Genomic DNA, 18139 nt, shown 5'->3' on the forward strand with positions numbered 1-18139 from the left:
ATTAATATATAGAGCTCCTCTAGCAATTTGAGTTTTTTATTTTATTTTATTTTACATTTGTTGACTGGGTTAGTCTGACTGGGCTGGAAGCCTTTTTTCAGCAGAGACCCAGGGAGAAAAGCTCCATCAAAGTACATGAAAAAAATTTAAATATAATTCAATTCAGTTCAAACAAAAAGATAAGCAATTCAGTCTAAACAGCTGTGATACAGTCATGTTTCAGCATTTATTAGATAGTCATATTATTCAAGGCATAATATAGTAGGTACCACAAACAGATTAAGAGATGAGTAGGGAAGATGCAGATGCTTTTAAGTGTGATAAAAGAGGGGAGAGAGGATGTAAAAAAGGGATAGAAATGAGCAGGGGTGTAGCTAGGATTTTCAAATTTGTACTCACAGCTCTCAAACCGCTACCCCCCTCCCCAGCCAAGCTACGGCCATTCTCGTAATTCACGGTTCGCTCTTTTAGTGTCGATGAAGAGGCATTCGCTGTAATGCCTCTTCAGTAATATATTCACTCAAACTCGGTTCCTTGAATTGAAAATTAACCTGAAATGTCAGTTCTTTGAAAAATGCAGCATGGTAGTTGGGGTAGAGAATTTATGCTTTTGTTTTCTGTAACTAAGGTACAGGTTTTGAGCTTGACTAAATTACTAACCACCTGCTACCACTAACTAGGATGTTTCATTCACACACACACCCCTACCCACCTCTTAGTGCAAGAAATATGGACAAAGCCTAAAATAAACAGGGACAGATATTAAATAATGCTCTTGTGAACTTAGAAAGTTGCTAGAATAACAGGATTTGTGCTAGTATGAGAAAGTTGCTAGAATAACAGGATTTGTGCTAGTATGAATGTTTCTAAAGGACATGAAGTCTGAAACAAATGTCTGTCATTATTTAGCAACTTCAGCCTTCAATGATTTTCTAGAAAATCACAAAATTTATGAGGAACAGACAAAAATATGGGGCAAAAATCTGGACATTCTGCAAAATTTGGACAGTTGAGAGGTATGCTACCTACCACACACACACACACACACACACACACACACACACACACACACACACACACACACACACACACACACACACACACACCTCTCAACTTCTTACAGCAGCAAACTCATAAATAAACCTGAGGCAAAGGCCCAAAAATAAGGACATTTTTTTTTTTTAAATATTGCTCTTATAAACTTAGAAAAGATAATAGAATAGTAGATTTTGCATTAGTATGAATTTTCTGAAAGGTATGAAATCTGAAACTCAAATGTCTGCCATTATTTTCTAACTTCAGTCTTTAACAATTTGCCACTAATTTGTCAGAAAACTGCAATTTTATGAAAAACGGACCAAAAATGTGATGCAAAAATATAAAATTGCCAGACAATACAGCTGGGAACCTGTCAAAGAAGGGACACCATTTTAATATGAGCACAGTTAACTTAGAGCAGCTGACAAAATTAGAGAATCTACATGCATTTCTGAAATAAAAGTAATGTATAACTCTGCTCATTACAGTTATTTATAAAAGTAAAGTAAACCCCCCACGTTTTCTTCCAAAATTGCTATTTTGCGGAGAGATTATTAAGGGGAGAGCAACATTTTGAGCCAAAATTGGGGACAGTTGTGAGGTTTGGATATTCCTAATTCTATAAAGCGATTTGCACATACCTCTCAACCTCTTAATGCAGGAAATCTGGAGAAGGCCAAATATATTGGAGGAACATGCAAAGTACAAAACATTGACCTTGTATAAACTTGACAGTTGCTAGAATATCAGGTCTTGCTTTAGCATGCATTTTTCTGAAGACTATGATGTCTGAAACTTAACGTCGGTCATTATTTAGTGACTTCATTCCTAAATGATTTGCCAGAAAAGGTTTTATTTTGCATTTTACAGCACGAACACCAATAAATATCTGCTAAACAAAGCAATGCAGTCTCACAATGAAACTAGACTTAGCATTAAAACTTCTCTGCCCTTGAAACTCATTCATTGAAACGGCATTGAAACCCACATTCAAAGAAAATACATTTTGCCAGTGGCAGATAAAGATTAACTTTGGGCTGTTTTCAAATCGTAGGCCTCTTGCACATGAAACATACATGTGCTCTTTGATACACCTTCCATCATAAAAGTCTACTCAAACTTCTACAGTCCACCAGTATCAGTAAATATGCACAATCTCTGAACTAGTAAAAGCCATCTACATAATTCCACATTAGAGAAATCTGTAACTAATGAAGAGGCTGCTGCTAACAACTTTATATTTCATGGTTTCATCTACAAATAATGTGCCTGTTGCCCTTTAGGAATAAATTGCCTATGTTGCATTAAAAACAATGATACACTAGTAATATTGCAATAGGAAATGGATGGTAAACTGATAACAGGTTCATAGTTACTACTAGATACCTTTGCCAAAACAGACTACAGCATCCACCCCCCTTTACAATACAGTACAGTTTCAGTAACGCATCTACCTACTGTGGGAGAAGAACCTATAGCCTTCTGCATCAAAAGCAAGTACACTACCTGTTGTGCTATTAACAGTATAATCCAATTCTGCATCAGCAGCACTAAACTTAAGTTCCCCTGCAGCTCTCAGCTCCTTGTAAAATGTTGACACTCAGAAATCTGGAAAAAGTCAACATTTATTGAGGGGGGGGGACAAAAGCCCAAAAAACAGGGACACATTTTAAACATTGCTTGTATAATTTTGAAAAGTTGCTAGAATAAAACGCTGTGTTTATCACCATGCATGTCTTGAACCCAGAACCATATACACCATAGTCAGTGCAACATACCACAATGCTAAATCAGCAGTTTGAAAAATAGGAAGACAAACTTAATGGCCATCATTTAGATAGCTCTCAACCTCATAGCACAAAAAACCTGGACAAACAAAGCCAATAATGAGGGAATACAAATTCAGTTCTCACTTCACACATTAGCACAAAAAACCTGGACAAACATCAAAAACAATAATGCGAGAAATACAATTTCAGTTCTCACCATAGCTCACAACCATTAGAAAAGCAAATCTGAACAAAGTTCAGAAATGGTGGTGGTTAGGGACTTTAGGCTGTTCTTACCCTGAAGCAAAGGTACAGGATTTGAGCCTGAACACTTATAGCCAGCAGGTGTAGTATGTGGGGGCATACACACACACACACACACACACACACACACACACACACACACACACACAAAGAAGTTCATAGGTTCATAGATTAGATTAGTACTAAGCTAACTGCCCTTGTGAGCCATTTTAAGCTTAGTCAGTTATCCCTTGTGAGACTCAAACCCTGCACCTTGTGTTTATAAGGCAAACAACTTAACCATTAGGCCCCCTCCCAACCCTTTTTTTTTAGTTTCCTTTTTTCTTTATTATCTCTGATCAACCACTTAACTGGACTCCTGCAGTAGCAACTCTGCTACGAGAAAACTGAGCTGTCAAATGAAAGAACTGAACAAATGCAATTGCAACCACCCAGCTGCAAGAAAATACCCACATAAAAAATGCTTTTAGTCAACTTTCAGTCTGTTATAAATTAAAAGTGCAATTATATTCAAGTAGGCTTGTAGTTTCATAAAGGTGGTCAAGGGTGAAGGTCATCTTCTGGATACTCGTCGTGGATCCCTGCCATTGTTAATTGTTGCCACAGACTGCTGTGAGGGGTTTGTAACATTTGGCCCTGGTTTAACACGATTTAGTGGACCATGGCCATTTACTCTTGTAAGATCAGAGTAAGAGTTCTCTTGTTGGGAATGATTGTTAGGAGGTCCATTATTTCCAGTGTTCTGTGTACCATTTCCATTACCAGTCTGAGGAACTGTACCTGCTGGAGGAGAGTTGCTTCTCTGTTCACCCTGTGGAACTTTGTTTTGCTGGACACACTGGTTGATCAACTCGGGGTTGGGTTCACTAAAGTTTGGCACTTCAGAAAATACCATACAGAACTCCCCAATTTTCTGAAGATCACCTCCCCTTCCTGTATAAAGTGTTAAGCAGCCTTTCCACATAGAAGCATACCCCTTTGTCAAACGGATGATGTCCCCTGGCTGTATTAAACTTCCCATTTCGTCCCAAACCGAGATCGTGATACTGCCGGTCTTGTCTGCCACTTTGCACGCTCTCACTTCATGTCCATCTTTTGTTTTAGTAACACGACCAATTTCCAGAATAAAGACGACATTTAAATTTTTCAGTCCAGGCTTAATGTCTTTAACACAGACACATGAATCGTTCGCACCGTTCATCTCGAGGTACATAAGTTAGAAAAACAGCATCTCATTTAGCAACACTACTTTTAGTCAAAGCGAACACTAAACAATTCCTGCACAGCCTAACAGTCTGGTTTATGAGCTTATGGATTCCCTTCCTAAAATTCGACTGCGAAGATTATGGTTCTCTACTACACAAGACTTTCCTGTCACTAACGAACAAGGAAGTTTGTATTTGACTTCATATAGTAGTCAATGTTTTCACATGTTCTACCAAATATGGTGTATTAACTTTTGCGAAGCAATTAAGGGGGTTAAATCCCTTGGTATAGCTATTCGTAAAGCGCAACCTCTGCCTGCCTTTTTGTAATTGGCGTTCTTTCGCCGAACCACCAGGTGACTACCAAACATTCATGTTAGGATTGCGTTTACTATGGCTTTTTACAGCCAAATCTCTAACATACGATCACTTAAATGGCACAATGAATTGGTCTCTGTAGGGTGCTTTTTGTTTAGCTCAAAAATACCAACACCAAACTGCTACACATTATAGGATGCAATCATAACGCCTTGAATATGATATTCACAGGGAGTGCAATTGAATATTACAGACTGCAGCTGTAATAGCTCTATCTGTAAAGGATGATCAAGACCATTGATAAGGGTCACTGGAGTGGTCTAAATCATAGCAGATGGTCTAAATCATAGCTATGAAGTGTAAACAATTTTGTTTGCTATATATACACACATACACACACATGCACACACCTTCCATTTGTGAACTTGCCTTCTGATAATCCACACACACCTTCCATTTGTGAACTTGCTTTCCGAATTCCGATAATCCATTTGCGAATGTTACTTGCCTTGCAATTCCAAACTACACCAACTCAGTGATTGTTTCCCGCTCGCAGCCAGCCGGACATGATGTGAGCTCACTTCCGACTGGCTGGTATGCTCCTTAAAGGAGCCAACACCCATTAAAATATGTACATTTTTTTTTCAAAAAGCTACCCCCTTTTAAAAAAAGTTGTACTGAAATCAGTACAGTGCATATGCCTCCCGACGTCCCTGGAAATGAGTTTAGCATAAACAGATAGTAATACGAGTAATTATATAGCTTGTATTAGTTTAAAGATATGAATGTACACATGATGAGGAAAAAAACAGGCGGGTTAAGAAGAGAGACTGTGATATAGGAAAATGTTGGATTGAGGGATGAGAAGAGGGCAGAAAAGAGGGCAGAGGACAGAGGCTAGAGAGACAAAGAAGTTTATGGTGGCTGTATGCAGTAGCAGGACCAGTGACTTCTGAGGTGTTCCTTGATAGCTGCTTTGAATAGTTTTGGATTGGTAAGGGTTCTAATCTCTTGAGGCAGTTTATTCCAGGACATGGATGGATGGAAATTAAAGATGTTACATACGAGTTTAGTTTTGGGTTTATAGATCTGGAGCAAATTTTGGTCAGAGCTTCTTAGTTGGCAGGAGGAAGAGTAGTAGGAGATGAGAGGAGCAAGCTTTGGACAGTAAGATGGTTGGTATAGGATGGAGTGAATAATGGAGAGCTGTGAGAATAAAAGTTGGTGAGGTAATTCTAACCAGTTTATACGTTTTAGAGAGATGCAATGATGGGATTTGTAGGTTTGTTGAGCTGCGAAACGAGCAACTTTATTGTAGGTGTTTTTGAGTTTAGCGAGGAGGGTAGAGCTGAGATTAATAAGGATCTGGGAGCCATATGTAAGACTGGGTAGGAGGTATGAATGGGAGAGAGTAATCTTGGCTTCAGGGTAGAGGAATTTTTTTGATCTGAAGAGCAGTCTGTGTTTTTGGTGAGTCTTTTTGATACAATTATTGACATGTAAGTCGAATTTCAGTTGGTCATCAATGGTTATTCCTAATAGTTTGGTGCTGGGTTCTACTTGTATGGGAGTGTTGTTTAGGGATAACATAATAAAAGTTGGTTTGATATTAGCATGGTTTTTAGGGAGGAAGAGTAGCAGTTTTTTTTAGGGTTGAGTATGAGTTGGTTATCAGTGAACCATGTTTCAGCTGAGTTAAAGGCTGTTTGGGTGGCAGAATTGATTTCAGAAGGAGAGTTGACAATTGTAGTAACAGTCGAATCATCAGCGTATTGAACTAGTGAAGACTGGGGACAGGAGGAATGGAGTTGGTTAGTGAAATTATTAAAGAGTAGAGGCCCTAAGATAGATCCTTGTGGCACACCCATTTTGACTGAGAGAGGTGGCAAAAGTGCTGATTGCTATTTTACTGATTGGGATATATCAGAGAGGTAGCTGGAGAACCATGAGACTGTATCAGGGGAGAAGTTAAGTTTGTGTAATTTGTTCAATAGTAGAGGGTGAGAAACTGTATCAAATGCTTTAGACAGATCCAGGAATAGGGATGAAACCAGTCTGTGGTCATCCCTGGCAAGAGAGACAGTATTGAGAAAGGATAAGAGTGCTGTGGTAGTACTATGTCTGGGTCTGAAGCCATGTTGAGTAGGAGTTATAAGGTTTTCTTGGGTAAGATATTGCATATTTGGTTTGCTCCATCCCCAGTTTAAATGGCCACATATCTACCAGAAGTATGTTAAATGTTTCATGCAGTTAAACTTTGATATTTGTATTTAATTCACTTAACAAACACTTGCTTGGTTTTAGAAAAGAATCTAGAACATATTATTAATGCCTTTAGTTTGACTGCTCATCAGTTTGATTATTTCTAGTATCTGAAAGCATATATGGTGAGGTGATGTTTTAAAGTAATATGTACAGCAAATTAACTTTTATGCACTCAATTCTGTCTGTTTTATCAGATGAAAGCACTTAACTATTAAAAATTATTTATCTGGTTCCCTTTGGGTGATGGCTGTATTGTCTCCAATGTGGCTTTTGTTGTTATTTGTTAACAAGCTGGCCTTGTCAGAACCAACATTTGGTTTACTGACTAAGCTTAATGCCAAAAAATGTAGTACAGTTGCCTTTGGGAAACAAATCTATCATCATAAATGTGACTCCACTTAGGACTGGCTTATTACAGATGCAGGTACCATTATGAACAATGAACTATTGTTTGATCATCCTTTATCATTTGTAGTTAGGAAATCCTTCCATATGCAGTGCTCACTTGAATACCAAAGGTATATCCTTTAAGTCTTTAAGGATGTCATAATCCCCCCTCTAGTTATCCCTCATTTAGCCATTCATAGCATACAGTACAGAGTTTAGAATGTAACAGTCACACACCTTGCCCAACTAGAAAGACAGCAACATTTTCTAACTAAAAATAATAGGACAAAGTTCTCGTAGCTACCTAGTGAGACTAAAAACCCTCTCATCTTCATTATCTCATACTGTCGCCTATTTGATGATTGCTTTCTTACCTACTTCATTCAACTCAGAAATGCTGATAATATTAAAAGACTCACTCAAAAGGTCTTAACCTTTATTCTAACCTAAGTCCTCTTGGAAAGTTAGGTTGTTCACCTAAAGAATGCTTTGCCTATGGATCAATCTCCCGTTGCATATTAAACAATGTAACATACTGGCTTTCTTCAAATTCTGGCTTGACAGTTGGATGAGCACCTACGCATAGCCCTCACTGAGTGGGGCTGTAAAGCCATCCAGTTATGAGACCTTCTTCTAAGTCCCTGACATTATTGAAAGAGATATTTTAAGATATTTGGGTAGGGTGAGACTGATTTGATAACATTCTAACACTTGATCTTTGAGTGTATTTGGTCTTTTGAGTTTTTACTTCTTTTTCAGCTCTATAATTACCACAGCAGTTTGGAGACTCCCACTGTCTTTCTAAATATGATGTATTTGTTGCTTATATTTTCATGAGGATAGCTCACACAATGTACTTATTTCATAAACATTCTCCAGTAGCTTCATTCTTTTCAGTCAAAGAAACTGTCTAAACTACTTATAAACTCACTTTATATTCTACTATACCAAAAAAAAGGCACATCAGACAACAACTCTTATGCATCATTGATGTCTGTTTTAACAGTATTTTTGAAGCTTTTGCATATTCCTGTCACCTTTAAACATTTAGTCAAGATTGCTTGAACTGCAATGAATATTATGTATTTGTTCTCATCTCGTTAGCGTAATCTTTTTTAGCATCTTAGGCTTGTGACATATTTTGCTCAGTCTTTAAAAGTTTTCCATGCTAACTAGGTTTGAGGTCTACTTTAGGTGCTTTTGTTGTCTGCTATGGTAGTTTAATGCAGAGGGTTAAGGTTTTGAGCATTGATAAGCATTATTAGCACTTAATAGATTTAATTTTGTGGAGGTTAATTAATGAATTACCAATGAATGGAGGTTAGCTCAAAAAGAGTCACTTTTGCCCATTTGGTTTCTTTAGCTAGCAAATTAATTTTTTTCCTTTCTAGTTGTAGGCCTTTCCACGTTGTTATGTCTCTAGCTTCCATGTTTCCAGCAGAATCAAAGTGTGCTAAAAGCACTATCTGACATAAAGAAGGAATGTATGATTTGGCGGTACCTGATTTATTGACAGACCTTTATTTCCTGTTTGTTTAATTAGTTAATAAAATTATTTTTTTAGAGGAAATTGGGAATCTGCAAACATCTGCACTACATATTTACTGGTCATGTATGATGATAATCCATTCTAGGAAAATATATGAGTGGTCTTTGCACTAATGTCTAACAAGTTAGTCATGCATATCAGGTAATTAATACTCTAAAAATGTGTTGTTACTCTAATGTCTTTCTCAGCAGTGACAGATAAAACACTGCCATTGTGCCCAAATCAAAATGTGTAAATCACTGCTGACCTATTACTTATGTGTACCTCTTTTACCTGAAACAGAGGCACAGCTGCATACAACTTGTAGAAGACTAGGACATGCTAGAATAAATATTTAGACAAATGCAAAAACATACTTTTATAGTTAACAGTTGTCAAAATTACAAGTCACATTCTTTTGATACAGTTGGCATTCACTGTTAAGATGATGCCAAAAGATTTTGTGATGAAATTTCCAACTTGTAATGCTGATGGTATGTTTTTCTTATATTCAAAAGCTGATATGATTAATAGTAAAAGTCTGGCTACTGGTGATGTATCAAGCTATGACAGTGTCAAGCTGGTTAAATGTTTTACAGCTATTGCAGAAAAACTTATGGACAGTCAAATCATCTGTGGTCAGCCTTCAACTAAACCATAATAAAGCAGCACACATAATCTAGGAAGTGTTGCTAGTTGTCAACAAACATGAAATAATAAAATAGCAAATTCCAATTTAAATACTTGCATTAGAACTTTTAACATTTTATTGAAGTATTATGCATACTGGATAGCTCACAGGCAGCTCTTCCAGATGGCCAGTCATAGAGATTAAACTGAATTTATAATACTTTTAATGTTGTGCTAACTTGTACTGTCTTTTGTCATAGGTGTTGAGAGTCCAACTCATGAAATTCGGGCAGATGCAGATCCGTCAGCCTATTCTGCAACAAGCATTATGATAACACTGGCCAATAGACACACCTATGATAGACCCGTGGAAATCATCATACACCCTAGTGGTGAGTATATGGTATTAAAGAAACTGCTAATAATATTGTTTCTTAAAAACTTCTGAAAGCTTTACTGTCATATGTTCCTCCCCGACAAATACATACACATATGTACACCAGACTTGTGTCTGACTAGATATTTTATGGTCAGGTATACCAGCTATAGTTTGGTTCCTATTCATTTCCATATGAAATGAACTGGATTATAATTTGGTTATAATGAAAAAAGATGAAACTGAGAGACAAGCTTGTATGTACACTGTAACAAGCTCAAAACCATTATTAAAACCTATGTCACATACACTTTTATGTGCATTTTACCAATAATTTATTAGGACCATCCAGTGAAGTCAACATTTTTACATCATTTATGTCAGTGACAACCCTGATTCTCATAATCCGTTAATTGAAGTTCCATTTTTCAAGCTAATCCTGGGGAGAATAAACTGTTCCTATAAGATAACAGCTGCTGCCATACTTGTGGGAGGAATAATCCATGCACTGAGGTGAGTTAGCTGCTTCTCAGCTGTTTCCATTTACTTTATTATTACTACCCTCCTTATGGAAGCACATGATCATTCCATCCTAGTGCATCTCTTACATTCACCAGCTCTCAAGTCTTTCTGTAGTTGCCCAGCTTAACCATGCCCCTTGGGGGTATAATGCCTTCTCTGAGAGACTCTCAAGGAAACATGACCTGCCCAAGCAAATTTCACCATTCCATTTTAACCAAAGGCTGGGAGACATCAAGCACAACCTGAGATTGTAGGCTGCCACCTCCCTTACAGTCATTGTGCTGGTTTTGCCTTGAATTAGTTTCCTCATCCTTTCATATCTACTACAGACATTCACATGAGCAGGCAATGAGGTAGCAGGCATTCTTCATGGCCTTGCAGAGACCTCTGCTTCTCCTGGCCCTTCAATCTTTGACTCTTTTGACTTCTACCTTGAGTGTAACAACTTAAGAAGCATGTTTTCAAAAAGAGGGTATCCAACCCAATTATTTGAACAATTAATGGAAGAAGTCAGTAGAAAGAGGAACACAGGGCATTTTCAACCCATACTCTGGAAGGAACATAGGGAAGATCACTTAGATACCATTTCACAAAGAAGGCCTAAGGCTGATTTAAATTCTGATACCAAATTCACCCTGAGTTTCCTTACGATGTTTTCAATGGATGCCCTCAAAATAAGAAACATTTTGGTTAAAGATTGGACATTCATTAGGGGAGACAATGCCATATCTAGAAGATTAGGTGAAAGGCCACATATAATATACAAAAAAGGCCCTAATATAAAAAATATTTTAGAAAGACACCACCTAGTGAACTATTACCATTGGGGTATGAAAAATTGTGGATGGTGTGGTTATTGTAAACATATAAGAGTGGGCAACGAGTTTAGCATCCATGACATAAAGTATAAAATCATAGAAAAATTTAATTGTGAAACAGCTAGTATTGTCTACCTTGCAATGTGCCAACAATGTGGTGGTTATTATATAGGCAAAACTGAGAGGGCTTTCAAACAAAGGGTTTATGAACATCTATAGCACATTAATAAAGGAAGTTCAACAAACACATTAGCCAAGCAAATAGCTATTAACCCCACACATATGTTTGTTTTTACTATCATTGAGCAGGTTAGTAAGAACATTAGGGGAGGGCCATGGGAGCTAAAACTAGAAGAATCTGAATTGTTGTGGCAGTTAAGGACGAATGCTAATGCCCCACCAGGGCTTAACGAATATTGCACTATTAAATGTATGCTGAAGTTAAAATCTCTGGCGAGATAATATTTTAACATATACTGATGTGCATGAAGTTAGTAATATTTGTTCAAAATAAGATGAGCACATGGGTCCAAAAAGTCTTTCTATGATTGTCCCCAATTTTAATGCTTAGTTGTGGTTTTATAAAGGACAGAAGTTGTTTTTACAGAAATTTTACAAAAATAATGTATGGTTTTATAATAACAGAACTGCAACTTTACATCAAGGTTCTTTAACTAATTGAATTCCTAATTGTATAATTAATGGCTTTTATAACGGTGATGGTTCTTGGGAAATGTTTGCCTGATGAAGTTCATTGTGGACTGTGAATGAACGAAAGTGCTAACAATAAATTTTGGGATACTTGGAACTCTCTCCTGGCATCATTTGTTTTAAATTGCTCACAGAGCACAACATTCATTTCAGGCTGTCATATGCATGGAAAGTGGAATTCCCACCTAGGGAAGCAGATGCTGCTGTTTAGCTGTTTCCATTTGCTTTGTTATTACTTATTCTTCCCAATACTATTGCACCTCATCCAGTCATCAGGCAGAAAGCTGTTTCTGAGTTCTCTAGGTTAGCCATAATCATGGGTAATGTAAATACTTACATTGAGAGCATAAGCTGCTCCAGCAAATTTCACCAGCTTTCTATTCTAATTTTAACAATTAATGTGAGACCCATGCAGCCTGCCCAGAAAGGACAAGCTGCCAGAGCAAGTTTCACCACTATGGCTTCCCAAAAACTATTAGATGTCAAGCCAGAATTGGGAGCATAAACACCTCCAGCTGATTTTTCAAGCTGGTAAGTAATGTCTTTTATGCGATCACTTTGCTGTCTTTATTTAACATCAGGCTCCCATTCTATCATATTTGCTGCAGGTTGGTGTACCATTTTTTCATCTAGGTAAGCACTGAGATTGTAGCATGTCCACCGACTTTGTTGATTCCTGCAACAGACTCGTATAGCCTATCGCTCAGCTGTTACACCTCCTAAATGTGTGAAAAGTTTAAGTACCTAGCCTCTAATTAATTTCTTTATCTGCTTTGCCCCCACTGCATGAAGTGTCCTATATAAAGTGTGTTAGCTAAAAACTACTCGTATGGAATGTTCTCATGTATAATATTCAGTATTACATGTATAATATCTTTGATTTGGGAATGATTACTTATGTACTGTTTTTTCATATGTTGTATAAGCTGCCAACATTATGTATTAAATGTCTTTATTAATGTAAATTCTGTACTGTATATGAAATGTCTTATATGCGGTGCTTTTCTCCCTGGGACTCCACTGAAAATGGGCACTTCTGGCCCAGCTGGACCATCCTGGTAAACAAATGCAAATAAATAAATAAATAAATAATAAAATGTCTTTTTTGGCCTTTGGGGCTTCCACATCCCCATGTCCCTCTACTTTTGACTCTTCAGGATGCATTTTAAACTTTTAAATAATTGCAACCTATTCATCCTCTTTTCTGCTAAAACTAGCTGTATGTTACATTCTTTGATAATTCCATATCCAAATCCCTATTACTTTGTTTAACAGCTACTCTCTTAGCCACCCCCTTTTTATCACTACCTTAGCACATACAATATTTTGAGTAACAACTATACGTACAGGTTGAAGTAATCTAAACCTGCATCCTTTATAGGTACTCCACCCTACCTGTACCACTAAATGTCCTTATTGTCCAATTCAAGATGCCCAGCATTTTGAAACCTGCTATCCCTACCTTCCTGTTATTCCTCTATTTACAATTTTGCATGCAGTTTTAATGAACTTGTGGCTACTAGCACACATGTACATCATACAAGGGATGATCTCTGCTCATACTATTAAGAACTTTGGAAATGTATTTCAGTTGAAATCTTTTACCATTTTCAATACCAGTTCACATTTCTGTATAAAACCTATGTCATTTCTCCAGGTGGTTCTCAATAGTACATCTAGCTGTTCCTGCTCTTTGCTTTTTGGATAATTATTCCTAGTTGTCATCATCCCTTTCATAACTGGCCTTCCTCGCTGCCCAAAAAAACAAGAGAGTGGCTAATAATCCGGACCACATAGTGCTCTAAAAATAGTGTCTAAGTTTTGACTGCTAGCGATTGTGCCTGGCTTCCTTACCCTGCTGTGATGTTACTTCTCTTGCTAAAATCCTTCGTCATTTACTAAATCATCTACTAAATAGTATGTTCTGCAAGTATGCTCTGCAGGGCCATTGCCCACAGTCTTTATCTTTTCCATACTGATCCCAGACCTGGACAATTCTGTGACCAAGCCTATTCTGAATGAATGGGTAATGAACTAATTCGGATTAAAGTTTGAGCACCTTCATTAAGCCTGTCTTAAACTTTGGTAGTTGCAAAGCTTCCCTGTTCACTCTTGAAAAGCTTTGACTACTATGTCTCGATTCAACAACAATCTTTTTAAATGTAAAAGCCATTTGAAGGGACACAACATTGTAATTTGCTGTCTTTTAAGCATAACCTACTGCCCTTTTCTAAGCTGATCTATTTTACAGGCCTTCAAATAAGACAAAGGTTAGCTAATATAAGACAGAAATATGATGCAGTCTTCAACTTGATCTACATCAAACACTGTTGAAGCTTCTCTCCGCAACCTTCTCCAGGCTTTTCAGCCAGAATGGCAGAGATGACACTGAAAGTGAGAAAATAGCACTTATCTGTAAAGTGTTTTAGATTCTTGACAGGAAAGAATGCTTCTACTCCAGGAGGTTAGGACAGAAACCCTTCATTCTGTAGGAGACCCCTATGCAGATGTTCGAGAAGAGGGGATACATTCCATGTATTTATTAAGAGGGCTTCTTCTGCAAGTAGTAACATGTACGACAGAATACCCAGTAAACAATTCATAGAAAACAAAACTCTGGATGGCAAAAGAACACAATTCGGATTACAAAACTGGAAGGTATAAGACCTTGAGTTTGGCTGAGAACTAATCATAAGGACAGTTTGGAAACACGGTGTGAAAAACAGTTACATAATTCAAGAATACATGAGACAGATTCATGATATTTCTTTTACTGGAGAAAGAGAAAAAAAAAACAGAGTTAAGTAGGATATTTATCTTACTCAGTAGGTAGGAAAAGTGGTTGACTAGGTATGTCATGTGGTCCTTAGCTGACATTGTATTTTTGTCTAGGTATCACATCTGTAGATAACAGGCCTCCAGTGCTGATCCATTTCCCTGTAAAGTTTAACAATTGATGCTGCAAAATATATAAGCAATTGGGATGTAAAAGAAGCAGCAAGCTTGGTCTGACCCTGTAATGGAATGGTTGAGCACTGGACTAAGTAAATAATTTTCCATGGCCAGGGCAGAAGGAGCTAATCCAGCAAGCCAATCATTTCAAAATTATCTTTTGGTAAGTGTTTCCATTGTCTGCCTTCAGGAAACATTAGAAAAATATTTCAGACTGTTACACAGTCTTTTTCATCACCATACAGTTTTGTGACTGTTTGCAAACAGAAATAATGCACATCAGATACACTAACATCTCTGAAAAAAAACAGAAGGACATCTATAGACTGAACATAGGCACCACCTGTAAATTGGTGTCACTGTTTACTTCCATGGACACTATGCTTTTGTGGAATATGACACAAAGCTGCACACAATGTAGAAACTTTAGTTTACAGAATCTGCTCTAAAAATGAAAGCTCCTGAGAGACATTCTTACATATAGGAAAGTTCATATCCACTGAGGAGGCAGGCTAAAGGGAGAAGGGAAGGGGGGCAACATCTTTCTATCTGACATACAGTTTAGATGTCATGCACAGTAACAGTCACTTGAGGTGGTTAGTCAAATCATCCACCAGCTTATGCAGGAAAATCAAGATGCCTGAGATCTATACCTGACTAACATAGTCATGTAACATAGGACTAGAAATATATGAGTGGGTCATGGAGGACCACTGTGCTTTTTGCATGCAGTAAAATCTATTCCATTTATTCAAAACCTGACATTTTGGACCAGATAAAACGTGGGAAAGACAAACAGGACATGTTAGTAAAATATTGATTCCTTTTCTGAAAGAACCATAAAAATTAAACTTGGTGTTTAGTTTGGTGTCAAACATGTCTATGTATGTTGCCCAGTAGCAGAATGTTATCCAAAACACCTTATGTCTGAGATCATTAATCAAACAGACTACAGAGACCTGATCAGATAATGTACCAGGCAGCAAGAGAGACTTGAGATGTAGTCATTTCATCTTAGCTACCCTTAGGAAGATGGCATCCTCCAGAACACCACACCACACTCATCACTCTTTCTGCTCAAGTGTTAGCCATGTGTCTGTTTCTCTTATTGTAAAGAATTTAGACCACAGCCATTTTGCCTGTATTCATCTTATTGCAGTCATTGATAGTGTATACAGATTTTTACGATGTTATTGCAATTTGTACTCTCTCCATGTCAACAACTCAATACAACGATTTTCTAAATATATTTCAAGACTTTCAATTCAAATCAGACAGTACATTATTACTGATTAACTTTGAATATCCTATTACTGACTGGATCACTTAATGTACACAGAATAAGCATCATTTGTAATGACTAAACATATAAATGTCCTGGAACAAACTGCAAAACACTATCAAAATCTATGATACTGTATTAAACACCTAATGTTTCATTCACTTCTCGCCAAAGTTATGCAGTATCTCATGAACTCTCTGACCATGAGGCCCTCTGTTAAAAATTGAAAATGGGGAGAAAGAAATACCAAATAGCTCAACTTTTTTTTTTATAATTTTGATAGGTTTTAATTTCTCTAGTTGTTTAGGGAGTTTAATGTAATCAAGGAATAGATTCCATTCCTATCTGAGGTCATAGTTAAAGTTTTTGAAGCTATTATTGCTTCAGTCTTTTGTAATTTATATTGGATTACAGAGTAGCACAATTAAATGCATTTAGAATTTGTGCACAGTACTACCGAAACTGTCTGGAAATCTTTGTTTCTCATTGCTCTATTTTGTCTCTTCATGCCTTGATATTTTTCTTATTTACTTTTCTTATTATACACAGAACAATACAGGCACTATGTAAACAGTGCTACTTCAGTCATTTTTTTGCTCCCGCTACAGTATCTGCTTTTTACAGTTCTGCTTTAGTTGGTATTAGATGGCAAACTTGATTATTTCATTTTCAATAATTTTTGTGGTTCGTGTTGCCACTGCCTCTCAGCTACATATATTGTAATGCAGACACAGTTTACAAAGTATTGAACTTGTCAGGTTGTGTCTTCAATAAACTGAGTCTTAGCCATGAGTGTGTCACAGCCAACCACAAGATATGCAGCCATTCTAGTTATGTACTACAAAAAGCTGCATACCCTTAACCATCTATGTAGCATATGCTGATTAGCATGTGGGCTGTTCCAGAACTTCTCTGAGTTGCCACTATGATTGTGGGCTGTCTAGTTTTCGTTTTGTCTGGTCATGATGTTTGCATTCCTTCTTTTGGTTTCAGTGCTTTCTATTTCTACCTGTTTCTTTACTACTTTTGACTTTTTTTTTTTATATCCACTCTACTCTTGATGTTTCTGCTAATCTGAGAATGGATGTCCTCCTAGATTTATTTCCTTCATGGTCAAGAACTTCCCCAATGTTTGCATCTGAGATTGTTAACAAATCTGAATGCAGTCCCACAGCTGGAAAGTTACATAACATCAGTTTTCAAGGAAGGCCATGCTTCCTTCAGAATGAAGGATATATAGTCTTGCTGTACATTTATTTTTACATATAATATGATAGGCATGGCACATTTTCTAGTTTTTCTAATAAAATGATCTAATACATTTAGGGGCTTGACAGCCCCACCAAGGCTATAAAATAAAACAGGTATGGCAAGTTAATAAATAGTCTGAACTTTATTCCTAAATATCAAGGCCATTTCAGTATTAGCTTCACCCTTCTAAAATATTCCTTGCTTATTTTCCCTTCCATCTATTACAATGAATTTTATATAGGGAGGCAATTGTTTGGTTGAGCTGCAGTTCATCAGACTGCAAGCTGACCAGCTCAAATGACTGAAGTGGAGTCGGTTGTCCCAGGGAAATGAGCACTAACAGCCCCCCAGATGCATGTTCATGCTCATTCTTAGTTCTGTAGTTGTGACATGGAGTGGTAACACACACACTTACTCCCTCTGCAGAACCTGTGTTAGTTCCTCTTGTTTCCTGGGTTCTCAGATGGGAGTTTCACTTGTATTTATTCATCGAGTTGCAGGTCATTGACTCTGTAACTTGACAAATTAATATAGATCATTCATGCATTCCTTTTATCTTACTTTCACCTCCCAGGCTGATAATTTTAAAGCTCCAGTTTTTCCTGCTATAGATATTACTTTTTGCATATTTAAACTGAGGCCAAATGCCGCACTCATGTAATGTAAGAAGGCTTTAACCAGTCATACTTATACTTCCATTTTTTAACAAGTGAAACGAGCTTTAGCCATCCAGAATAAGGAGGTCATTTGTCACTTGACAGGATTGTGTTTTTGAGTTATCCAAAGCTTGGCCTTTTAAGGAAAACAGCTTGGTGGGTTTGAA

The 18139-nt window shown here is 37.2% G+C and overlaps 2 protein-coding genes across 2 annotated transcripts in view; one reads left to right on the top strand and one right to left on the bottom strand.

The window, feature by feature from the left end:
- Positions 1-18139, top strand: part of VWA5B1 (von Willebrand factor A domain containing 5B1) — a 1382556-nt gene that overhangs the window by 434502 nt on the left and 929915 nt on the right. The window contains exon 7 of the mRNA XM_044060446.1: positions 9665-9796. Coding sequence (XP_043916381.1) covers positions 9665-9796 — 132 coding nt within the window. The remainder of the gene's footprint in view (positions 1-9664; positions 9797-18139) is intronic.
- Positions 3406-4272, bottom strand: LOC122793620 (SOSS complex subunit B2-like). The gene has a single exon (XM_044061806.1). The coding sequence runs from the start codon at positions 4270-4272 to the stop codon at positions 3625-3627; it is 648 nt and encodes a 215-aa protein (XP_043917741.1). The 3' UTR covers positions 3406-3624.

The sequence above is a fragment of the Protopterus annectens genome, chromosome 2.part0 (genome assembly GCF_019279795.1).
Source record: "Protopterus annectens isolate FY-2018-M chromosome 2.part0, PAN1.0, whole genome shotgun sequence".
Taxonomy (NCBI): domain Eukaryota; kingdom Metazoa; phylum Chordata; order Ceratodontiformes; family Protopteridae; genus Protopterus; species Protopterus annectens.

Excerpts from the sequence above, each read along its gene's own strand:
- LOC122793620 (XM_044061806.1), bottom strand. The coding sequence starts at position 4,272 with ATGAACGGTGCGAACGATTCATGTGTCTGTGTTAAAGACATTAAGCCT.